The sequence below is a fragment of the Poeciliopsis prolifica genome, unplaced genomic scaffold (assembly GCF_027474105.1).
Source record: "Poeciliopsis prolifica strain line A6 unplaced genomic scaffold, Auburn_PproV2 SCAFFOLD064, whole genome shotgun sequence".
Taxonomy (NCBI): Eukaryota; Metazoa; Chordata; class Actinopteri; order Cyprinodontiformes; family Poeciliidae; genus Poeciliopsis; species Poeciliopsis prolifica.
Genome location: NW_026562439.1, coordinates 750056 through 775089, shown reverse-complemented (window position 1 = coordinate 775089; position 25034 = coordinate 750056). Strand labels below are relative to the sequence as shown.

The 25034-nt window shown below is 38.8% G+C and overlaps 1 protein-coding gene and 2 long non-coding RNA genes across 4 annotated transcripts in view; 2 read left to right on the top strand and 1 right to left on the bottom strand.

Annotated features, from left to right (window-relative positions):
• Positions 1-117: 117 nt before the first annotated feature.
• zgc:154142 (uncharacterized protein LOC555481 homolog) overlaps positions 118-25034 on the bottom strand; it is a 27810-nt gene continuing 2893 nt past the window's right edge. The window contains exons 3-25 of the mRNA XM_055019833.1: positions 22048-22141; positions 21005-21145; positions 19053-19150; positions 17782-17908; positions 17106-17306; positions 14081-14296; positions 10936-11076; positions 9653-9898; positions 9370-9555; positions 8461-8570; positions 8254-8354; positions 7215-7492; positions 6475-6638; positions 6212-6395; positions 5902-6120; positions 4634-4768; positions 4332-4553; positions 4071-4253; positions 3482-3594; positions 2880-2974; positions 2378-2667; positions 2070-2230; positions 118-880 (exon numbers count right to left, since the gene is read on the bottom strand). Coding sequence (XP_054875808.1) covers positions 692-880; positions 2070-2230; positions 2378-2667; positions 2880-2974; positions 3482-3594; positions 4071-4253; positions 4332-4553; positions 4634-4768; positions 5902-6120; positions 6212-6395; positions 6475-6638; positions 7215-7492; positions 8254-8354; positions 8461-8570; positions 9370-9555; positions 9653-9898; positions 10936-11076; positions 14081-14296; positions 17106-17306; positions 17782-17908; positions 19053-19150; positions 21005-21145; positions 22048-22141 — 3894 coding nt within the window. The 3' untranslated portion in view covers positions 118-691. The remainder of the gene's footprint in view (positions 881-2069; positions 2231-2377; positions 2668-2879; positions 2975-3481; positions 3595-4070; positions 4254-4331; positions 4554-4633; positions 4769-5901; positions 6121-6211; positions 6396-6474; positions 6639-7214; positions 7493-8253; positions 8355-8460; positions 8571-9369; positions 9556-9652; positions 9899-10935; positions 11077-14080; positions 14297-17105; positions 17307-17781; positions 17909-19052; positions 19151-21004; positions 21146-22047; positions 22142-25034) is intronic.
• Positions 5724-6764, top strand: LOC129351076 (uncharacterized). 2 transcript variants are annotated; one of them, XR_008604689.1, is made up of 4 exons: positions 5724-5885; positions 5966-6140; positions 6226-6358; positions 6456-6764. It is a non-coding gene; the product is annotated as an uncharacterized LOC129351076 (long non-coding RNA). The 2 variants fall into 2 exon arrangements; XR_008604688.1 differs by lacking the exon at positions 5724-5885 and having other exon boundaries at positions 5893-6140.
• Positions 23607-24326, top strand: LOC129351075 (uncharacterized). The gene is made up of 3 exons (XR_008604687.1): positions 23607-23835; positions 23904-24175; positions 24249-24326. It is a non-coding gene; the product is annotated as an uncharacterized LOC129351075 (long non-coding RNA).

Genomic DNA, 25034 nt, shown 5'->3' with positions numbered 1-25034 from the left:
AAAAACCTGCATTCAGAGTTATTTTAGTTATTTTAAAAGGCTTTTAAACAAGCTTTATAGATTTATAATTTGGAAATTGAGTAAAAATCCCAACTTCTCACATTAAAAAAAAAGGTGACCATTTATTACTTTGTCTTTATTTTATGTCATATTTAGGCCAGCTCTGAAGAAACCCATTCAAATAAAATCTGCATATTGATTAGAAAAATGTGTGTATTCTCACACCTTACAGATTTAAAGTTCAAATAATTTAATTAAACCAAGAATTGTATTATAGAGAAGATAACAGCAGGCAAAATAATACAAACGTTACAAGAAGGAAAAAATGCTCTGGGATAAAAAAAATAATAATTTTGATTTGAATTGAATCATCATAGTAACTAGTGGCTCAACTTGAATCATTTTCTGATTAATCCATCATCAGGTAAGTTTCCATCTTTTTTAAAGCAGTAATTGCTCCCAGATGACAAACATTTGACTTTCCCCTCAAAGTATAACAAAAATATAGTAACATTTTAAAAATTGAGAGGCACAACTAAGCAGGAAATTGAAATATAAACTCAAATTTGCAAATATATTCAATAAATGTGACTGTAAACAAATACAGACATTGTTAAATACTCTCTATCACTTTTATAGTTAAGACAATAAAACCCAAATTTAAAGCATTTCATCCTGATCTGTGCAGGTTTCATATCGTTTTGTTGTTTTCATAAACGAACTTCCGGATGCTGTCCTCGATCCAGTGGCTGAAGGCCGACACTCGGGCGAACACCGACGGTTTCTTGTCTTTGATGCAGCCCTGCGGTCCGAAGCTGACCACACCGTGCACCTCCCAGGTCCCAGAGGTGGAGCAGGCGAACGGGCCGCCCGAGTCGCCCTGCAGGGCAGCAGAACAAACTCCGATGCATGAGGACGTTCAGACGAGTCCATGACTCATTTCTGTGTCCTTGAATGTGGGGCGAAGGGTTTATTAATAACCTGGGGGAATGAAACCTAACTGAGGTTTTATTGACCTGTTCAGTGCTTTCTGTAGCTCTGAGACTCTAATTGCTCCTGCTCGCTTGGTTGGTTATTACGGCAAACAAATCATGCTTTTTGTCCAATTATAGCTGCAATCTGTGCTGCGGCGATTTCTAATCAAGGCTGAGCGACCGCAAACAAAACAGCCGGCTGATTGTGGAATAAAAGGACGACCCAGCTATGTGACAACAACACACTGATGCAACGTGCAAAGACTGTTAGAAAGGAAGTCATCCGAGTCTTTCAAAGTGGGCTTCCTGGTTGGCCACAAGAGGGCGCTACTAAGGCCTCAGAAAGTTGTACAGAAAATGATTTAAAAAAAAAGTAATTATAAAGAATTTTATATAATGCCTTTCTATTCAATAGTGCATCAGGGTCACTGTAGATAGAAAAAAGGCAGAGAAGTAAATTTCTGCCAAAAATCATTTAATTTTGAGATAAGGCAAAGAAATTTTTTTCTGAAAAAAAAAAAACGTTGGAAATTTCAGAGTTTTAAAAGTTTAGAATTATTTATGAAAAAACCCTCTGAATTTCTGATATTGATCTCAGTTATTTTTTGAAAAAAATTGGAAATTTTGAACTTTGTCAAAAATTCTCTAAAAAACTCAGATATTGTGAAAATAATTTTAAAGAATTTTCTAGAAAGATATGTGAAATTTCTGCAGGATCAAAAATGTGAAAAAATTCACTTTTGACATTCAAAATTTCTGAAAGTCAAAAATGTTTAACTTCTGAAACTGAGAAATTTCAATGTGTTTTTTTGTATTAATTTCATTTCATTTCATTTCATTTAATTTCAAAATTTTTAACAATTTTTTTACTTTTCAAAGTCACAAATGCCCTTGTTTTTTCTAACATGTTTCTTGATCTTAAAAGAAACCGTCCAGCAGCTCTTTTGCAAAAAAACCTAAAAACTCATCACTGACTAAGTCAAAGGGATTTCCCAGCAAGAAGCTAACACTGCTTTTGGAGCCAAGGAAAAGTTTGTGAACCCCTGGTCTAAACTGTCCTGGGTTTATTTTCAGAGTGTGTGGTTGTGTGCGAACCTGGCAGGCAGATTTCAGCTCGTCAGGGGATTCGTAGCCGGCGCAGATCATGGAGGGCCGAACTGTGTCCCACCAGTATGAAGGTTTGCTGCAGGTCTGGAAGTCAACAACTGGAAGAGCTGCTTGGTTCAACGACTTGGCCACAACAGGGAACGAATTACCTGAAAAACCAAAATGTTTCAGATGTTACAAGTAGCAAAATCTATCACCAAGGCTTGCTACTAATGTCTGTTCCAATATTTTGTACTGAACTCGGAAAAACAACGTTATAGGAAATCTTTTCATTAAAAACACCAAAATATGTCTACCTTTCTCGTCTCCCCATCCTGTGACGAAGCACAGTGTCCCCGCCGGCATCACGGCTCCGGGCTTCGGCAGGCAGACGGGGCTGATCTCCCTGGTCATGTTGACGGGTTCGCTCAGATGCACCAGGGCGATGTCGTTGGTGATGTCAGAGGGATCCTGCTCGTACACGAAGCCCTCGTGTCGGATTATCTCGTCCACCTGGAAGCACTTCTCCGCAGAGGGAACGTCCATGGAGGAGTTCATGTGGTGTTTTCCCAAACACATGCGGTGCAACGACGGTTTGTTCAGAGGGCTGAAGAGGACATGGAACACGGATATGTCTCAATACTCTAATAGTAATCGATTAACATGATTTCATAGAAAGCAGAGCCAATAGAGAGATCCTCAGTGTCAAAACAATTGCTTGGATGTCAAAGATGGAGATGAGGCAACTAAACAACTAACTTAAGCGAAAATGTGTTGATAATACAATAAAAAAGTTTATTTACTGTGTAAGATACTGACAACATGAAACAGTGAGCAGCAGTAAGGACCCATTCCTCATGAATCAAAGAGCCTCCACAGTTGTGCAGGTGAGGTATGGGAGGCAAGAGCGTCGCCTTCAGAAACAAGAAAAAAAACCACATCATTTTAAAATGACAACATTTATTAATTTAATAATAAGAGGACACACCTATGTCAAAGTAACAGGGAAAGGCTGACGGATTATTTTTAACTAGTCATAATATTAGAAGAAAAAGTTTATAGTATTATGAGATAAAATCAGAATAATACAAGAACAAAGTCAAAATATTATCAGAATAAAGTCAGAAAAGTACAAGAATAATGTCACAAAAATGCCAGAAAAAAGTCAAAATTACAGAATTATCTGTGAATAAAGTCAAAGTATTAATTCAATACAAAATACTTTATTTATCTCAAGGGAAAATTAAGTAATGAATAATAAATTAAAATAATAAAATGCAATAATAAACTAAAATAATAAATACCAGAATAAGTCAGAATAATATGAGAATAAAAAATAATCATGGAAACAAAAGTGTAAAAAGTTCTAAAAAGTATTTTTCCGAGTTACTTTGTAACAGGAAAGCAGAAGGTTGTTGCACCTGCATTGAGACCTGCCAAGGCCAGGAGTGTGGGACGGCCTCCTCCCCGTTGACGACGCGCTGAGTCAACGTTTTAGGTTTCACTGCTGGATTTCCACAATCCTCTGGCCAATCTGAGAGCAGAAAGTTTAAACTTTACGCCGTAATCAGGACTAAGGATGTGTTTATATGTCACCAACAAACTCAGTCTCAGAGTTTACACTGCAAAAACACAAAATCTTACCAAGAATCTACGTTTAAATTATAGTGCAAATATCTCTGTACTATCTTACTCAGACTGTCTTTGGAAAACAGACTGTCTTCAGTCAGAGGCTTCTTCAAATGTGCTGGAATGCAGACTGCTACAGCCAACAGCCATCACTATCTACAATAACTCCTTGAAAATTTGAATTAACAACAAATAATTCCCTACGGAAAAAGTTAAAACAGTAACAATATGCTAACATAATGTTGTTACATGAGTACATTTTTGGATCCTCTTCCCATCTCTGAAGATCCGGATTATAGGACAACATGTCATCTATTTGTCCCAGCATTATGAAACCTCAGAGGAGAGTTAGCAGCAGCTAGTTTAGCTGGTTCCACTCACTGATGGTGATGTTGTCCCAGGGGTTTGGAGGAGGAGGAGGTAAAGTCGGAACCACACTGGCATCGGTGGTCCAGTAACCTCGAAAACCTTTCTGCTGATCTGCGCCATTGCTCAAGAAGCGGATGACCGCCGTGTTGCTGGGGACGGTGACGGTGGATGGTGGGGCGAAGCCGCAGAACCGACCTGGATGACAGAAAAAGAAAAGAAGATTTACTAAAGAATCAACTGAACAAAGATTGAATCTGTGTGACGCCAACAAACCCAGTGATGCCATGGTTTCTCCATTAAAGATCTCCACATAGTCCACACAGTTTCCAAACATGTTAACGGCTTGCAGCTCGAAGTCAGTGAACGCCACGTGAATCCTTTCTGCCGAGGGAACAGTGATGAGCCATGTGCAGACGCTCTGCGCGTTGTAGTCACTGGGCCAGTTTGGAGAGGTGATTTCCCCCTGGTTGCTGCCGAAACGTCCTCCGCATGGAGCTGCAGCAGAATGAAACAACACGTCATGTAACCGCTGCATGTGTTGTGCCTCATCCCACCAGGTTTACACCCCGTCTCACCCTCTGTGGGGTCCACCGCCTTCCAGGTCGCAGTGAAGCCGGAGTCGACCACCTTGTCGTTAGTGGAGAAGCTGATTTGAAGTTTATTTCCATCACTCACCAAATCTGCAGGGGGAACATGACTGCAGTAGGTCCCTGTTGGAAACAAGAACAAATTCTTCAGATAGCAGTTATGTGCTTAATTATTATTTTAGCAATCAAGTCAAAGCAGTTTTTATCTGTATGCTGTCTAATTACACCAATCAGTCCCTTCACTTTTTCGCAAAAACTCGATCATTGATATTCACACAAAATCAACAAATCCTCATACTTTTTTGTGCTAATGCATAGTTGTGGGTTGACTGCAAGTTTTCCTCAAAAATGGCAAAAACAATGGAGATTAAGTGATGTTACTTCGCTCCTGCAGATGGCAGTATTTCATGCTGCTGCCGCAGCTTTACTTAAGTAATGTGTAACAAAATGTGACATTTACTGTCATGCAAAAGCGCAAATATTGCAAAATGTTTCTAAAGTAGCTCCATAAAAATCTGTGATTTTGATTGCAAAAAATCTGAAAAACAATCACATAATCTTGGAGGGACAATATTATTTAATTTTGAAAAGTACTTAGCAAACGATTCAGGATCACGTTCCCAAATCTTCATATCAACAGCTATATGGACTGAACTGGATGAACCAACAAAACAAAAGTCTGAAAACTTCAGACTTTTGACGTTTTCAAGAGTTGAACCAACCTGACCAACACTGGTCCCAACCTCAAGACAATTGGACATTTCTTCCATGTTATTTAGTTAAATAAATGGCAGAATCTCTATTTTAAACATGGAAATTGGTAAGAATGGCTTTAAAAGATGATTTTGTGCTGTGAAGTATTGATTTAATGTCTGAATCTGCAGGTTTAAGTCCAACCTGTGACCTTCAACATTTCAGGCCAAGACGCATTTTATTTCACGTTCTGTTATTCTTATCATGAGCAAGAAGCTTTGATAAAATAATGTATTTCATTTGTTTAGATCCTTATTTGTAACTGTAGTTTTAAAATTCTATAAATTATGATGCATTTTCTTGAGACATATTCAAAAGAAAACAATATTAAAATGTTTTGCTGTTGCTTTCTTCTTTATGGACGGGTTTTGTTTTGCAAGTCAGGAAACATTCGAGCAAGAAGAAGGACGTCAAAAATGTCAATCTTTTGCCGGAGCAACACTTTGTCACCTGACTGACATGTTTTTGCTGAAAATAACAGGCTGCGGTAGACTTTCACACACCCAGATTTCCCACATTGTCTGTGAGGCTGACTTTGTCGTTCATGCACAGCTGACTCTCCTCCAGGGAGAAATCGGCGAAGTGGAGGTGCACCAGTTTCCCTTCAGGCGCCTCGATGTTCCACTGGCAGCGGGCGTTGTTGCTGTAGGCGGCGGGGTAACGCATCGACGACACTGTGCCGCCTTCGCCGGACAAATCCTTCGGCCCTCCACAACCCGATGCTGCACAGAAAAACCACAAGGTGAACAAAGGGCACACACATGCTCCGACTTTCTAGACAAAGTGGGTAATTTCAGGCAAATAGATTCATACTGTGCTCATTGTAGAGCTCCCTGCGGATGACATTTGAGATCCAAGGAAGGTAGGCTGAGGAGCGGGTGAACACGGACGGCTTTTTGTTCATTATGCATCCAATAGGGCCGAAGCTGGTGATGCCATGAACCTCCCAGGGATCACCAGGTGTGTCCTGGCAAACCAGTGGACCCCCAGAGTCTCCCTGTCAAAGTTACAAACCCACAATGAAACACATTCTTCACAGAATGTCATTTTATTTCAGATTCTGTGGCTTGTTTTACCTGACAGACAGACTTCAGCTCGTCAGGCAGTGTGTATCCGCAGCAGATCATGGAGGTCTTCACCTGGAACCACCAGTAATCCATTCGTTTACAGGTGTCATATGGGACAACAGGAAGGGCCACCTGGTTGAGCGTCTCTGAAACTTTAGCATTCATCGAATCACCTGATCAAACACAGAAAAGCAATTTATTCAGCATTTTGATCAACAGGAGGAGTATTTCCTTTTCTGTCCAGCAGGTGGCATGAAAACTTTGAGACTCAGACTGTTCTGGAGGATCAGTGTTGCCAGATTGGGCTGGTTTCCACCCAACTGGGCTTGTTGGGTTGAAATAAACAGCTAATTAAGATTTGGGCTGCTTTTCAAAACATTTGGCTGGTTTTTAGGAAATGTTCACAGGAAAAAACTTGCACAGTTATTATTTTTTAAATATAGTATTCTTGCTCTCATTTTGTTAGTTCCTTCATTTTGAAATATATTATGAAGTATTTTTGGTGTAATTTCTACGGCAAATATCTTAGTACACTTGAAATAAGATAAATCTAACTTGAAAACAAAAAAAACATCAGTAAGAAAAAAAGAGTTTGTTTTAACTCAATAATTCCTTAATATTGATGAAAAAGCATTAGTTCCACTGGCAGATTGCTTTTCTTACTGTTTCTTACAGTTTAATACCGCACACTGGTTTGAAAATGAAAAAGTGATCGACTAGCTTTGCTGAACATGAGGAGGAAACATCACCTGTCTCGTCCCCCCAGCCCGTGGCGTAGCACCTCTTCCCTTCAGGAAGGATTTCCTCCTCAGAGGGAAGGCAGGCGAAGGAAATCTGATCTGTGGGAGCGGCGTCCTCAACCAGCCTCACCAGCGCAATGTCAAACTCCACAGTGGGAACTGTGGGATACTGGAAGCCCTCGTGGCGATAGATGCCAGAGATGCTGATGCAGCGTTCGCTTGGCTCTGCGGTGGTCAGGTTGTGTTTGCCGAGGCACATTCGCCAGCGCTGCAGCTCATCCGCATATCTGGGGGATGAATTAGAGGGTTAGACTTTGTTTCATTGAGCTACAGAGCCTTGCAAACGTTTTCACACCTCTTGAGCTTTTTTACAGGTTATTAAAAAAGCTGTATTTCAAGAGTTAAATCACTTCTTAACAACGACCGTCAGTGTGGTTTCTGTGCTCACTGCAGTAGTTATAGTCAAAGTGGTCAAAGTGTACACTAAACACACAAAATCTTACCAAGGTTTTATGGACTTGTTTCTAGTGCAAATCTCTTAATGCACTTGAAATAAGACAATAATCGCTGATAAATAACTTCAGCAAGATATAGGAGCTTATTTTAAGGCAATAATTTATAAATATTGATGAAAAAGTATCAGTTCCATTGATGACATGGAAAAAATGTTTTGCTATAAGTGAAATAATCTGCCAAATCATTTTTTGTCAATATTAAGGATTCATTGACTTTAAACAAGTTCCTATATCTTCTGAGGCTTGAAAAGTTACTTCTAAGTTAGTTTTTGTCTTATTTCAAATGTTCTAAAACCTGGGACACAAATACTTGGGTGGGTTTTGTGTTTTTGCAGTGTCTGAACTGGGGAACAGCCACAGCGTTTGTATAGTTTGTGCGCACTGCAGCATGTGACAGTGTTGATTATGACATAATTGGACTTTGTGGTCCAGTTCTTGATGGTTGTGGAAAATTAAAGCAATTTAAATGGCTTTTACTGGATAACAAGACAAGTTCACTTTGGATTTAGGGGATTATTTTTTCTTGTATTTACCTTATGAAGCAGTGGGCTGCTGTTAGCACCCAGTTTTTATGAATCAGTGTCCCACCACAGGTGTGAAAAAACTTGGGCTCAGGCTGACTGGACGGCCAGACCTGAAAGAAACGCAGCAAAAAACAAGCAGAGAGATGAAAACTGCATCAGTCCAGAAACTGGAGCTGCTCCTGTAAACTCTGATGCCTTTTTTGCGGACATTCCCACCTGCATGGACACCTGCCAGGGCCAGGAGTGCGCTACAGCTTCCTCTCCATTCACAATGCGTGACACGACAGACGGAGGAACGGCCGGTTTCCCGCATGTTTCGGGCCAGTCTACAAGAGATGTTTGTGTTTGAATGCAGGCAGAATAAAGAGCAGAAATCTGCTGCTGACAGATAAACCTCTGTTTTGCACTGATACATGTTTTCCAAAATTATTTTTGCAGTTACACACGGCTGACATCGTCGCTTCAAAGAACACGGCTCCACTACAACTTGCTGGGGAAAGATAATTTCTGTCAAAATGCAAATTAAAAATTGTACATTCATTTTGTTCGCCCAGACAGCAAATTATTTTTTCTGCTCCCTTCTGTAACCTTGTTAATAAGGAAACTCTGTCTGAGGTTGGCAGGAAAATGAAATCCTATAAAAACAGCGCTGTCCATCTAACAAACTCTGTTTAAGAAATTGCTTTGTCAGAGGCTGCAGCCACCTGGGGCTCATCCCTGGATGAAGAATGGAAATAAGGTGACAACCAGCAAAGGAAGGGAAGTGAAGCAGCAGGTCACCTCACACTGTGTTCTCAGCATCCAAACTAACCGTGTTTGACCGTTCATCTAGGAGCGGAGTGACTCGGCGTATGCCCCACACATTTCTGTTGTACTAAACTGCTGGGTGCTGGTGCCGGGAGGCAGAGCCACCCTGCACGGGTCCCCAGTCTGTTGCAGGGCAACACAGAGACCGACAGGAGAGAACCCATGCATGGACATGCAAACTCCCGGACCAGGAATCGAACCCACGACCTTCGTGCTGCAAGGCAACAGTGCTACCGACTGCGCCAATTCTGATCGGTGTAGCTTGAAATTTTCCTCTTTAATGTAGTTAATAGCTTCACACTGACACAGACAGTCTACCTATGGCGATGTCGTCCCAGGGGTTTTTTTCGGCAGGCGGCTCAGTGGGAGCAGGGACACTGGGATCTGTAGTCCAGTAGGCCCTGAAACCTTTAGCCTCAGTAAACATGTCTGCGTGAAAACGGATCAGCAGCCTGTTGCCCTTGGTTTGGATGCTCTTGGGCAGGTTTGTTCCGCATAAAGGTCCTGAATAAAACCGAAAATAGTCAGTAAGTAAAAACATAAAGGCTGCGTAATTGAATTATTAGTGATCACGATAGGGGGAAAAATGACCCTAACTTACCATGTTTTTGATTTAGTGCGCTCGTCAAGCCATTGATGTCAAACACCATCACATTGTCGTAGCACTTAGAAGTGATAAAGTCTTTGCCTTCCAGGTCAAAATGAGTGAATGTCAAAGTGATTTTCTTCCCTAAAGGCACAGCAATGTTCCACATGCACTCCATGTTGGCCTTGTAGTTCATCGGCCAGTTCTGGGATTTGATAACACCAGTTTCCTCTGCAGAGGAAAAGCCACATCCCAGGATGTCTAAAAAGCAGAAACAAATAACATGGAGATGGATGGTATGATACCTGAAGATTAGGTATTTAAACAAGGGATTGAGTAAATACGCTTATCTACAAGTCTACTGCAGGAAATACATCTTTCAAGCAAATTGAATGAGCTCAAGAATTTTGTACTTTGGTTCATCAAATCGTACAAATTGAAAACGTCTGACTCTGCAAAACCAGCTGCAATGCTACAGAGGAGACTTGCACAGAAATAGATCTTATCTGTGTATTTGAGAGCAAGGTATTTTTATCTTATCTAAAGAAAACAAAACAGTTTTTCTCAAGATAAAGACTGCTACAGTCAGTTATTACAGTGTTAGTTTTAGCCTTCTTATCTTTCAGTGGAGATAACATTAATCTATAAACCCGGTGGACTTGGAATTTTGTCAGGATGTTTTGTGCCACTATTGTGCCACTATAATAAAAATGATAATAAAAAATATTCAATCTTTTTAGACACAAATACTGTTCTTGAAAAACATTTTCATTTGACTCTTCTTCGCCATGCCACTTACAAAAGTGATTTATATCAATAAATTGCACGCAGTAACTTTAATCACATTTTCAAATTCACTGATATTTGTGGAACAGTGCAGAAAATAGTAAAAATAACATTTACAATAATGTCAGTTTTTAAAAAAAAAAAATTCATTCACATTTACAAAGACAATGATGAATCACAGATTCTTATCATATGGATTTTTATAAATGATAAAAACGTGCACAACAAACCCCCACTTAGTGGACTTTCTAATTAATTTGTTTGTACAGTCATCCGCAATAAATATCTTTTTATGATGATAATCATTGTGATAAAATATAAAAAGGTTTTATCTGGCTCTTGATTGCTTTTCTGTACTTTGACCCATGTTTCCACAGAGTTCAGGCAGCTGCAGCAGCAGCCGAGTATCTGGCACCGTGATGTGTTTACGACTGGTTAACGAGACGCTGAGGTGCTTTAACAACTTCCTCCCTGAGCCGTGAAGCTGTTTCTGCGTGTTTCTGCCATTCTACCTGCAATATCTTCAGGATACACCGCCTCAAACTCTGCAGAGAATCCTCGATCCGTGAGGCGACTGTCCGACTGGAAGCTGACAGAGATTGTGTTGCTGGCGCTGACCGTCAGTGGGGGCAGGATGTAGCCGCAGTGTGTACCTGAGAGTGCAGCAGAGGAGCAGGGATAAAACAGGTTCATGTGGTGGATCGAAGGTCCTTTGAGCAGATAAGAATTGAAATTGTAAACAGGATAAGTGAACAGTGTGTAGATAACAGATGATCTGACTGCAGAATCTCTGCTGATTAAGATAATGTACTTTATTGCATGAGTTGTGCTGAGTGTGCATGTTGTTGATGGAGAATGCACTCTATTTTGTGAAGGCTGAAATTCCAACCTATTAAAACTTTTTATATTGAACAATGAAACAATAGACTTTATTCTATATTATATATGTAAGATTAAGAAATACCTTAAGGCAGCCAGAGGAACCTGTCTGACAACATGAAGTAGAAAAAAATATATCAAAAATCATAATATCATGCATAAACCTAAAGAGATTAAAGACGAAGCAGGAAAAAGGCAGCAGCTGCATTTCCATTGACCATATAATTGGACAATCTTGTTGGTCAGTTGAGATTGTTGTAAATATGCTACATAAATAATCTTTGAAGTAAAACAGTTTATTTTTTTTGTCATTTGAGACAAAAATGACAATAGAGCAAAAGCTGAAAAAATCTGTAAGGTGGCACGGGCTTCTCCACAGCACATGCACGGCTTCGCCATCTGGACAGAAAAATGTCAACGACCAACCAGCTGGCTCATCACACCCTTTGAGCCCATCATTACAAAAACACAGCAATCTCTTATTTCTATCTGTAGTCTCAGCTCTAAAACATCCTGAGATCCAAAAGGGGAAGACTTGCAAGAAAACTAGAGGCAGGTTTTTTTGCATGGACAACTGTCTTCCAGCTGGCAACGAGTTATTTACCCGAGACTGATACAATAAGTAGCTCTGCATTAATTGCAACTCTGGATGGAAATGAATCTGATAACATTGCAGAAGCTTATTGAAACAATGTTATAAATGGTGCTTTGGGCAAGCCCCTCCTTTTGCTGAATACCAACCAATTAAAATGTGTTTTTTTGTTTGTTTTTTGCAGCAGAAAGCAGGTAATGTGATCTCCCAGTACGTAGCAGCAACTAATGGAAATTGACAAATAAAAGACGTTTTATTTCTGATGCCGCCCTGGGCAACTGCCTATATTTTGCCTTTGTATGCGCATTTTTAGAAAATGTTGTATTGTCTCAAACCAAACATGTCTGAAGATTCTTAGTTTTCCAGGCTGTTATACTCAAGAAGTTTAAAAGGAAACCATTTTATAAAAATGTTGCTCTCCATTAGTTTCCTCTGAACCTTGTGAAATGAGGTGACAGCCGGCCGAGTGACCGGTGCAATTCTGAGTTTGTACACACTGACAAAGTTGAAAATGTTCAAACTATTGTTGCTTTCTGCTGGGGCAGGAAACTTTCACTTTTTGTTGTTGCTTGTTGCTCCCTGTGTGTCGAGTTCACAACGCAACGCTGTGAGAAGCTGCTATGTCAAAATAGTGACAAATCTGAATTAGAATTTTCAGATTAACTTTAACACCCCTAATTTAAACATAAAATATAACAAAGTGAAGACAATAGAAGAATGTGATAAATTATGACCTCAGTATGTTGTTTTTTTATTTCTTTCATTGTTGTTTTGTCTTATTTTCGCTTTGGCACGTGAGCACACACTCCCTCAGCTGAAAAAACAAACACTCTCATCGCCTACCTCAGAGAAATGCAGTGAGAGTGTGCCTGGGCCTCAGTGCTTCAGTCCTCCAATACTCAGCAAGAGATAAAGCTGTATCAGCCTCACTGCAGCCAGTGAAGTGAATAATGAGAGGTAATTTATAACGGTGCGGCTCTTTGCAAGGAAGATCTTAATCAACAGTTTTACAGCAGGGAAAGCAGCAATTTAGCAATTTAGTGGTAACAGAAAGGTTGGAAGAAGATGTGCCAAACACACACTTAGGGTGTTTATTAACAGATGCACATCAGCGTCTTTCTAGTGACAGGAGTCTAACAGCAAACTAATGTGTAGGTGCAAAATGTTCTTTACAAGTTCACATTTGTGCAAAAACACAAAATGTTACCAAGCATTTTTCTTCTAGTTTCTAATGCAAATATCTTAACAAAACTAACTTACGAGTAACTTTTTCAGCAAAATATAGGAGCAGATTTTAAGTAGAAAATTCCATAATATTGATGAATATGTACTAGGTGTGAAACAATGTGACCTTTTTCCAAAATAAATGAATAATTAAAAATGATGTGGGCAATTCTAACTAAGGTAAAACAAGATAAGTTGGATATGATTTAACTTCAGACAGTGAGAAAAAATGTGTTTGATGTATGTATGTATGATGTATGTATGTATGTATCATATATGTATTTTCACTTATTTCAATTATACAAATATATGTGAACTGGAAGAAACTAGATCAAAATACATTCAGTTTTTGTGTTTTTGCAGTGCACTCATATGACTATTATGACTAATTATAAATGGTTTGTAAGAGCAGATTAATGTCTCACTGTCACGATCAGTGAGTTTGTGGATGCACTAAAATTCAGCCAAGAGCTGGGAGCATGGATCATGTCAAATGTTTAATAAAAAAATGAAAAACAAAACGTACAGGGAGCCAGAGGCAAAACAAAAACAGGAATCCAGGGGAAAAAAATCACAGCAGGAAAATAACGGGAGTTGATGAGATTTAACAGGATTAAACAGGAGGAACCAGCAAGGAGCAGGAAAACAGTTAAAACACTGTGAGGGTGAATGCTGAACAAAAGACGTAAGCTGAATAGCAAACATGTTACAGGAGTAAGGGGAGAGGAAATGGCTCAGTGGGCGAGGAAAAGTATGCAAGAGACTAGGAAATTAATCTAATCCTGTAGAATTACTAGACTTAAGAAACACAATAAACTAGAGTAACAAGAAATACCTAGAGACAAGAAATAAGCATAACTAGAAAGACTTAGTAGGACTGAACTAAAAAAGACAACAGTCTGATCTAACCAAAGAAAGAAACGAAGAATAATGAAAAGACCAAGCAACCCAACAATCCTCACCCAGGATGCTGTAGTTGTCTGAGATGACCAGCTTGTCGTCTTTGCACTGTCCGGTCTCCCCAGTGATCGCCAAGTCTGTGATCTGCAGTTTAACCAGGAACCCTTTGGCCACTGATATCTTCCAGGAGTTATTGGAATGAGCCGGGTATGAATTTGGGAAACCTGCAGACTGGATAACTCCTTTCCGTCCTTCAATGATCACTGGGCCTCCACTGCCTGCAGTGCACACACACAACACATGAACCTCGTTAAGTAGAATGTTGTTTTTTTTCACTTCGATTTCTGTTAATTAGGATATTTATTTTTCTTTGAATCACAGTTGACGAGGACTGGCTCGCTTCGATGCAGCTGCAGCATGAAGTGATTCACTGTACTGTACGTTAATTGGCCCCTGGAGAAAACCGATCTGTCTGCCAACAGTAAGGTGCGGAAATGAACAGATAGCGCAGAGGAGAGATCGCCGTTCCTCCATCATTATATGGTCGCTATGACACAATTCAAGCTGGGTTTTACTTGGAAAGGCTCTCATGGAGCAACGCAGTTGCATGTGATGCTGCAGCAACACATTATCTGGTTGCTGGTGATTAGTCATATTAATTAATAATAGTAGCAGTGGAAGCCACCTTGGTGTGGTCAGAATTAGTTTTTGTTTCTTTTCCCCATAAATAAGAATCCAGTTATAATGCTTCTTTCATCAGCTTTACTATTTTTCTGAACTGAGTTAATGATGTAGCAATTGCTTCCTTTCACCTTAAATACTCTTGTTAGTTTCTTTTCTCATGGTACGTCCTCTTGGCTGAGAGTATATTTGTGTTTTTTAATTGTCTGAAGTCATATTGTTGCCATCACTTGTATTGGAAGCTTGTTCTTCTGTTTCTCAGAAAAAGTACTCCTGGTTCAGTGTTTTTCCTGTTTAACTGAGTCTCTATTCTGGGGAAAAATCTCCTATTGCTTTAGCTGTGAGGTTTTCCTTCTTCAATGCCTCTGTGTTTGTCAGTGTTTCTCTATTGGAAGAAAACATTGAGCTATTTTTTGCCATTATTCATACATTCTCTTTGTTTTCTTTCCTATAGAAAGTACTTTTGGCGCAGTGTTTTTTCTGTAAAGCTGTGTCTCTATTCTGGGTAAAATCCCTCAACTTTTTAATGTTTTTGTTTATTTTGCTGTTGAAAATATTTCTTTTTTTATTTTTGGCAGTGTTTCTATTTTCAGCAATTTTTGTTATGTCTACACATTGTTTTACTCATAGCTCAGAGATTCTGTGGGATTTCTCACATGCTTACATTTGTATAAAATTTTGCAAATAGGATAGTAAAAAGAATTGAGTTGAACTTTTTTACTTTATGTTTATTCAGTTCAGGTCATTCAGAAAAGTTCCCCAAAAGAAGCAGCTCCAAACACTGAAACAGAACTACCTTCTACTGGAAAAGCTGAAAAAGTTGCAGAAAAAGAAAAACAAGGTGCCTATAAAGTTATCCTGTGATACAGCTGAAAATAAAAGCACAAACAAAACATAAGCACTGATTTAGGAGTACTTTCCAGTTATTTGTCTATAAACTGCATGTAAAATTCACATTAAGAAAACAAACATCAAACTATCTCGAACTATTAAAGCTTTTGGATCCACTGGATTCATTTTCTGCCGTCTGTAATTGTTCCTGCTTCAAGCATGAAAAGTGATGCATGATTCTCAGCTGTTACTCTAAGATAGACTCAGTCGGTTTAACTTCGAAACCTCATCATCTTTTTTAAGCATGCCGCAGCATCTATTAAGAGTAAAACTATTTTCTAGCAAGAACAGCAAAAAAAAAAACGCACCACTGAGAAACGGCACATCAGAAACTTATCAGAAGAGAGAAAGTCAAGAAGAGAAAATGAAAATATAAAAGTTAGACTGACAGTGACATCTGCAAAGAGAAACCCTGTCAATGATACTCAGTTATGCAGAGCCCAGCTGTCCCAGCTCTGTGCAGGTTTCCCCTGCTTCTCCTGTCATTTAAATGTAATAAGTCTTCAAATTTCCTTCACCAAAAAGATGAAAACTAAAGTTTCTACTTCATATTAGACCTGCAGGGATGAAAAAAACTCATTTTTCTGCTCATTCGTTAGTTGCCAAACTTTAGAGATTCCAGACCAGAAAATCACTAGAAACTTGTGACTCCGACTACAAACGGAGATTTTCTCTAATTCACACACAAATCCAAAGATAAAGTCATTATTTGATAATAAGCAGTGCTGGAGAAAATTAAACCCCTTTAGCTCATATTTGATGATCATGGTTGACTACAGTTGGTTATCAAAAATGTTTTATAACAGCACAATTTAAGCAATAATTTGACATGAGAGCTCAGTGAAAATCTAATGAGGATTGTAGATTTACACCAGATGGGAAAATCTTTTCATCACATAATCACAAATTATTCAAACCACTTTGAATAATTCACAAAGTCATGGTAGAAAATCAGGATTCTCCCTCTCAGATGAAATGAACCTGCTGGACAAGCGAACCAGAAACCACCAAAAGTTCAAGAGACTCTCTGAAGCTTGATGGTGGCAGTATTATCCTGTGGGACTGTGTCACTGCCAGTGATGCCAATGCAATTCAGATCATGGATTAAATACCAAAAAAAATTAGCAGTACTTCAAAATATTTTAACCTCACCTAAAACTAACATCTTGATGGTTTAAGTGGAAAAATTTATTGGAGGAATCGGCTTTTACTGGCCAAATTTGTTCCCACAAACAAGAAATTTGACTTTAGTTTCACACACTCACAACATAAAGACGTTAAATATAAATATAACTACGTAACTCTTGGTGTTATTTTGATCCAGTTTGTAAGAAAATCCACATTGACCTGAACGCTTGAACCTAATTCTTGATTTTAAACTTCATTTTAACTTTCCTGCAATGAGTTTATATCTATATTCAGCCTTGAGTCGACAGGACTCCAATTTGACGTTTTTATCAGAAACAGGAGGAATGGGGATGAAAGGAGTGACCCAGACGTGGAGAGAAAACTCACCGGGCGTTGTGGGAGGTGGAGGTTTTGTGGTGGTGGACGGAGTCTTGGTTGTGGTGGGAGTGATAACTGGAGGAAGACTGGACTTTGTGTAGGTTGCCTGGAATCCTTTAGAGGTCAAGCTGTTGTCAGATTTAAAGCAGACAACCATTGTGTTGTGACTGGACTCCACTGGCTTCGGCACAGTCCCACCACAAAATTTACCTGAGGGCAAAACTTTGTGTTAAATTCACATAAATATGACATTTCATTGGGTTTGAAGTTGACTCTCAGTTCTACCACATTAAACTTTAAAAACAGTTTTGAAGGCATTAGATTGCTGTACTGTACGGGTATTTTATCGTTGCTGTTCTTGTTTCTTCCAAAGGATGCACCGATCCACATTTTCGCTTTCGATACCAATAACAATATCTAAGGTCAAACATGTAAAATAAACTGCTACAAACCTTTTAAATGGTTCAGAAAGTCCAATTAGGAAATCTAAATATATTATATAAATATAATGTCAAATAAATAATAACACATGATGCCACTCAGACCACAGAGCATAGAATTAGATTGAATAGATCTGCCCTTGTGGATCGGGCTCATTGTCACTGATCTAGAATTTTTGTCAATATCTGAACCGATACGGATATTAATGTCAGATCAGTGCCTCTCTGTTTGCTCGCTGACTTACCGACCAAAGCAGATCCGGCCTTGTGGCCGTCATAAATCTGAACAAAGTCTCCACAGACATCTGGGACGAGGTCAAAGGTGGTAAACGTCAGTCGGACCTGCTCGCCCTCAGGCACTGTAATTCTCCACTGATCCAAACAAGAAACAAGCAAACACATATTGATCGATAATAATTTGCTGGGAAATAAAGTGCAAGCTGAAACTTCAGAGTTAAAAATGGGTTTAAAAATTCTGCTAAATAATTCATGTAGAAAAAGGACATGGGCACCATGTGTGTTTTTTCTGATTGCATGGCAACAACATGAGCAGCGTGTTCGACATACTGTAGCTCATGCATAATTCCTTTAGAGATTCCACGTCTGCTTGGACAGACGGTGATCCGTCAAGCTGCTGCAACACGACTTGGATCCCGACTGGCTCTGATTTACTTTAATTAGATTCATACATTCATACATTCATTCCCATGTAATCGCTAGACACACGGACGTTAGAGGATGTGGAGCATGCTCTCATAATAAGGGTGTATTTTTTTTAATTTGCAGGACTTTTATATTGGTTAGCTGACCTACTGACTGAAAAACTTTAGATTTAAAGGGGACCTATGAAGCATGTTCATGTACTTCCATTTGAGTCTCAACTGCTTCTAAAAAGTTTGGAAGAAAAAAAAATCAATCCTGTCGACTTTTGGTAATAAGTTAATGGTTTTGTGGTGTCTGGAAAATGAGCCATTTCAAAAACCTCAGGAATGTAACATCATAAATTAGCAGGCTCTCCCAAGCAGAACTCCAGCAGTCTGGTCAGCTGTACAATGGCTGCTGGAAAGGACAAGTGTTTTGTTATTGGCTTACTATCTAGAAACCAGTCGCTGCGTTCTTGTTGGTCCTGCTGGAGGCGCTACTTCTGCTTTACAGTTGTATAATTGCACATCTGTTTGTAGCCATTTTAATGTGTGAATGTAAACATTGAGTTGAGGGCTTGACCAGCAGCAGCTTGTTTGGTTTTAAAGTGAGAAGACTCCTTACAGCAGCTCAGTCTGACAGTTTTAAAATCTCACGATCTAAGAAGGATTTTGTGCAGAAAAAAAAAATGCAAAGCACATGTTTTGTAAACCCCAATCCTCCCCTGTTCTAGAAAACATAATAGGTCAACTTTAAATATTTGTTGTTTTTCAGTGTCACATTACATGTATAATATAAATGTACATTATCAAATGACGTTCTGGAGTGCTTTATGAAAAAGAATGTCTGTCCAGTGTGCGCTGAGTGTTTGTACCTGGTACAACGCTCCGTTCGGATAGTTTTGCCCCGGGAAGCCCGGAGTCATCAGATTCCCCTGATCACCTTGGAGGAAACCGCCGGCTCCGGCTATTTCTGGCAACAGGAATGAAGGAGGGTTGAGCTGCGCTGACAACTCAAGGACACCTTTGGTACGAACCCCTAATGCAGTTCCCTGCCCTTTTATTCATTTGGCTGTAATGACCCCAGTTTTCACTCCATGCAGCAGCATCCAGACCTTTACAGCCTCTGGTGAAGGTGTGCTAAAGACCTTAAAATAGATTAATCTTTTATTGCAGCAATATAGTCCCACAAGGAAAAAAAATGTACATTAGAATACATTAATTGGTTCGGGAAAAGATTTTATATTAGGAAATGATAGCACTCTACTAAATTAGCAGAGGGACAATTCCTATAGGTGAAGGTATAAAAGTATTTTTGTGAGCCAAGTAACTTTTTATTAAGAAATGACAGAGGCCCTTTTCTGTAAGCCACTCCTCGAAATTGGAAAGAGAAGAGAGCATGAACTCAAGTTACTAAAATTGATTAAAATTGAGATTCTTCACCTTTAAAATTCCCTATGTGGAATATTCCAGCAAAAGACAAAGACTAATCTGCATTAATACAGAATTCAGAAAGAGTCAAAATGTACAGGAACTTTGACCACTTATCCAATGAACCCCCACCTATTTTTTTATTTATTTATTTGTGGATTGTAATTCCAAAATGTTTGTGGAAAACCTTCCAATTTCTGACCATATCTAATATTCAGTATTCAAAAGAAATTGTGGCTAGGCAATGGAAATACTTAGCTGCAATGCTACTTGACAAGCTAATGGCTAACAGCGCCATTAGTTTTCCTGATTGCCTGGATCCCCAAGAGTAGCAACAAGAACGACTGTAGATGTTAGCTTCTGCAGTATCCCACAGTGGTTTCCACTGAGTTTATAAACATGCATTAAGGTATTTTTGCTTTTTAAACTGAATTAAATATGCAGTTACAAGCATTTTTAGTAGCGGTTTTAAGTCCTGCCGTATTGTAGCAATCAATAAAAATCTTCACTGAATTACAGATCAGCACTGTAATGCACAGCTTCCTATCTAGTGGCTTGTTTCCTCTCCAGCTCCAGCTATGTATAGCACAGTCTTCTCTGCAGGCACACACTTTCTATATTATGCAGTCTCTAGCTTTGACTGTGTATAAGCACAGTTAGACAGCCATACTTTTACATTTTGGTCTCTTTAAGTGAAAAGCTGTTTTAGAAACATGCTACAAGCCCAAATTGAGGTCTTGAGATCTAATGTGTTATCAGATGTTTTTTGATTATAATAAATCAGAAAAGAAGATCCCAACTCACCTACAGTTATAGCAACAAAATGTTTCAAGCTGCGTCAAACAAGGGTAGATGAAACAATGTTTATTTAGAAACAAAAGTTAGGAAAGAAAAATATATACACCCAAAGCTTATTAAAAAATAAGCTTTGGGTGTATAAGGAGTTGCATTTGCACTTGCCATAACAATTACATGATAATTTTGTGCGACCTAGTTGGTTTGGAAGCATAATGAGATAATATCTTTTCCGTCCTGCCGTCATAATAAACGCCACTGACAAACTAGAAACACATGCTTTTGTCAGTCGAAAGAAATATTTAGCTTTTTGGCAACAGACACTCCAGATGTGTCTGATGAAAACAAAGAGTGAAAATATGGAAGAGCATCTCACTGTAACGTATGGTGGAGGATGTGTCATGCTGTGGACCTCTTTTTAAAATTTTTTAATAAACATCTGGTGGATTTAATGAGAAATTTGAAATAATAACAGTTCAGCAAATGCAAAAACAACCCTTTTCTATGATGGTCACTCAGACATCACTCCGCCATCTTCACGTGTGATTTTTCTTTTTTTCTAGTCACCAAATAAATGCAGAGGCCATAAAACTTGACTTACCTGATGCAAACTCTGGAGTCACAGCTTTGTAGTGAGCTTTGAATCCTTGGTCAGTTTTCCTATCATTAGTGTCGAAGAACACAGTCAGGTGGTTTGAAAGAGTCACCAAAGGCTTGGGTTTGGTGTAGCCACAGTATTTACCTGCAGAAATGACACAACACATTCAGCAGATGCAGAAAGAGTCTGTCTTTTTATTGGAACTTCTCAATATTGTTTTTACATTGATTTATAACAAATATAGATCAACCTATTATTTATCACAGAAATAATTAAGAATATTTGAGATGTTTGCTGATCTTATAATTTCAGTCATTAGAAATTATCCTTCAGTATTATGTGATTGCTGTGTGATGCCGTTTTTAAATTAAATTACCAGCAATATTTTGTGTTATTCAGGCTTTTCAAAGTTATGTTTTTACCATTTTATTCGTTAATTTATAAATATCTCCTTTTCAAGCTAAATATTTAATTAGAAAGCTAAATATTTAGGTGACAAACTAAACATTTAGATGGCAAGCTTCAAACTTACTATTTAGTTTACTTACTTGTTTGAACTTAGCTGAGGCTATTTAGTTTGCTATAAATATTTTTGTTTTAAATAAATACTCAACAACAGAGCTAATATTTTAAATTTTAAGTTACATTGTTAGTTTGTGAGCTAAACATTCAGTTTAGAAACTAAATATTTAGCTAAAAGCTCCTTTGCCATTTTTCAAACTAAATAGTTAGCCAGGAAGCTAACAATTAGTTTGAAGCTAAGTATTTAGTTGAGGCTATCTATTTAGCTTGACAGCTAAATATTTAACTCTAAACTCCAAGCCATTTGAGGATGAATATTTGGATTGCTAACTAAATATTTAGTCTCAAAATAAAGATTCAGTTTGAAAGCTAATATTTAGTTTGAAGCTAAATATGCGATTTATAAACTGTATATTTAGCTATGTAGGGTCTTTATTCTTACTTTTAATAGACTGGATTAGCAATAAGAATGTAAGCTCCAACTTATTTAAAAATGAATTTCCCTGCCTGCGCTATATATTTACCGATGGTTCCCAGTGTGTCTCGCAGTGTGACCAAATCTCCTGTGCAAAGCTGAGTCTCCTCCAAAGCAAACTCTTCAAACCACAGATGAATCACCTGCATCACAAACAAGCAAAGTTGTTTCCTCCCCCTTATTTCTCTGTGTCTGATAAACCTGTTTACTGACAGAAAGCGCCAGAGTGAGCAGACAGTGGGAAATGTGAGGAAAATAAATATGCCTCTGACAGTAACATTTATATTTAAGAGTGAAAATATAGACAAATACAGAGACACGGGGAAGAGCCACTACAGTGAAAAGGAAGCAGTTATGAAGGATTTTATTTTGTCCAGCGGGTCTGCAGAGGATCGCTGTGGAATATAAACCGGACCAGGCAGCCATCTGTTGATGATGCTGCCATTGCATTTGGACCAGCTGTCCTCTCCTGCTTGGCTTCACACTACACAGTTTTCATAACAGCAAGTTATGAAAACCTTGTTGATCAGAAATCAGACACATGGAAGTCTGCATAAACAGAGATTACAGCCAGTCTGAAGTTTGAACAAATTTGGAGTTTGAACAATTTGTTTAAGCCATGCAGGGATTTTACAGCACACGACTGCAATGATTGCTAAAATCAAGAAATGGTAACACATTTTGTTGGATGACAAACTATCCCAGAAGTTTTTGTGATAAATAATAACAATAATATTGTTGTTTTGAGACAGCAATGCAAAGACACATTCTGAAATGTCAATTGAAATTTAAAGTCTAATGAACATTTAACAGTGGAACTGGAAGACATTTCAAATATCCAACACAACAGAAACATTAAACAAACGGTTTTATGAAGTCTCTGTAAAGACAATTAACCTTCAAGAAAAGGCTTTGTTGAGACAAAACCTGAAGACTTTTGTCATCCAGTTTTGATAGAAAGAGAGAGAGAAAAGGAAAAAAAAGATTAATCATGGAAATGATTGAGCTTCTTTTCATTTGCAATTCATTGACTTATTTAATGGTAAATCTGGATGGAGGTTGTCAGAAACGAGGCTAGTCTTTCTCGACTCCAGCTTAAACAGAGTTTACTTCAGTTCTGGACAGGGTAAATGCCAGCAGATTTAGGAATGGACAATAATGTGGAGATACCAATGGAGATATAATAAATCTCTACAATGGCAAGAATTTCGATGGAAAAATCTGGTAAGATTCTTTATCACACTTGCCCAGAAATGCCACTATGATGGAAATCCTTCTACATGTTGGAGAAAATGTAGAAATCAGGAAGCAAACCATTATCACGTCTTCTGGGACTTCCCAATTAAAAAAGACTATTGGAAAGAGATAAATAGTGCCTTAAAATATATTTTTAAGCAGAACATTTCTTTGGAGTTCAAGCTCATGTATTTTGGGATAATTTCCCAAGAAGCTTCAAAAAGTAACAAAAATCTGATGACTATTTTATTAGCAGCAAGTAAGAAAAACATTACAAGAAAATGGTTATCACAGGACGAACCAACCTTAGATGACTGCATCGACATAACGTTGAACATGTATGTAATTGAAAAAATAACTGTCAGGATCCGTTTCTTTTGTTATTTTCCCTTTTGTTTTGTTGTGGTTTCTGTTTCCCCTTCCTGGATCTCCTGCCGTTCCTTGTGGCATCCACCAGATGCCGCCAAGAGGCTGCCCCTGGAGTTTGGCCCCGTCAACCCCGGAGACGCATCTGCGGTTAATCTGGGAGGCGCGGTCGAGGAGTATAGGCCTATAGGAACAGCGGCACGACTCTTCCTCGCCTGAGTGTTTGTTTACCACGGTAACTGTCGTTCCTCGTATAGGCCTCTGCGAATTGCTCTTCGCTAATCCCTGAGTTTCCTACGCCAGGTGAACTTGTCGTCTCCTTGTGGCTCCTGAACCTGACATCTCCTCGTGGCTCCTGTGAGAACAGCCTGCCCAGAGAGCAGAGCAAGCGTTTCTCTGCGGTAGCCTCGGACTCCCAGCGACACGCGTCCGGACCTCCAGCTCGAACCCAATTCCATCTGGGATCCCTTCGCCCCGGCTTCAGCCAGGACTCCGTCCCGGACACCAATCACCCTGTCCGCCCTCCGACCGGTCCTCCATCTCGGCTCATACCGACCACCATCTCCACCCACCAAGTAAGATCAATCCGATTCATTCTGAAAAGACTCATCCCAGACCCTCCTGCTAATCTGCTCCTCTCGTTAACAGTGAGACGAACCGGCCACCAGTTCCAGTCCTCATTCCCCATCCCTTTTCCTGATTGCAATAAACACTTATTATATTTCATCCACGTCCCTTCTGCTTGTGTTCTCGCATGTGTGTTAACAAACTGAACACCAACATGACAATAACAGCCTCTCTCAATCACAAGACTGAACAATTCATTAAGTAGTAGCAGATTTAGGTAGACTATGTTAATCCTAAAAATCTGATTTCATTTCTGAAGATCAAACTTGTTTGAACCTTTCCCACAATCCACTCTCCTAAGATAGCCATATTCTATAATTATTTATACAATTTTACTTCTTTTCTCACACTCCATTTTACTCCTTACCTTGTAATCTTTCTCAATCAATAAAGATGAAATTAAAAAAAGAAAACAAAAAGATAAGCCAAAAAGGTAAAACCACCGTAGTATATAAAGAGCAAGAAAGCTCCAAATATACACAAATAAAATAATTTCAACATCAATGGTCCCCATATATAATTTTCAAGGTAAGTAAACACATTTTCTGTTGTAATTCCTTCAGAATCAATGGCCATTGCTATATATAAGACGACAAAAAGAAAAATAGAAAGAAAAAATAAAAACTCATAATAATATATAATCACCCAAGGAATGACGAATAAAGGCAAATAAAATAATAGTAACAACATTGATCCCCATACGTAGCCTTTTAAAAGAGAAAACCAACTTTCCTTGGTGGTAATGATTTCATCCTCATTTCTTGCTGTTTTGTTTGCAGCAGAGTCTTCTTCAGGCAGGCAACTTTG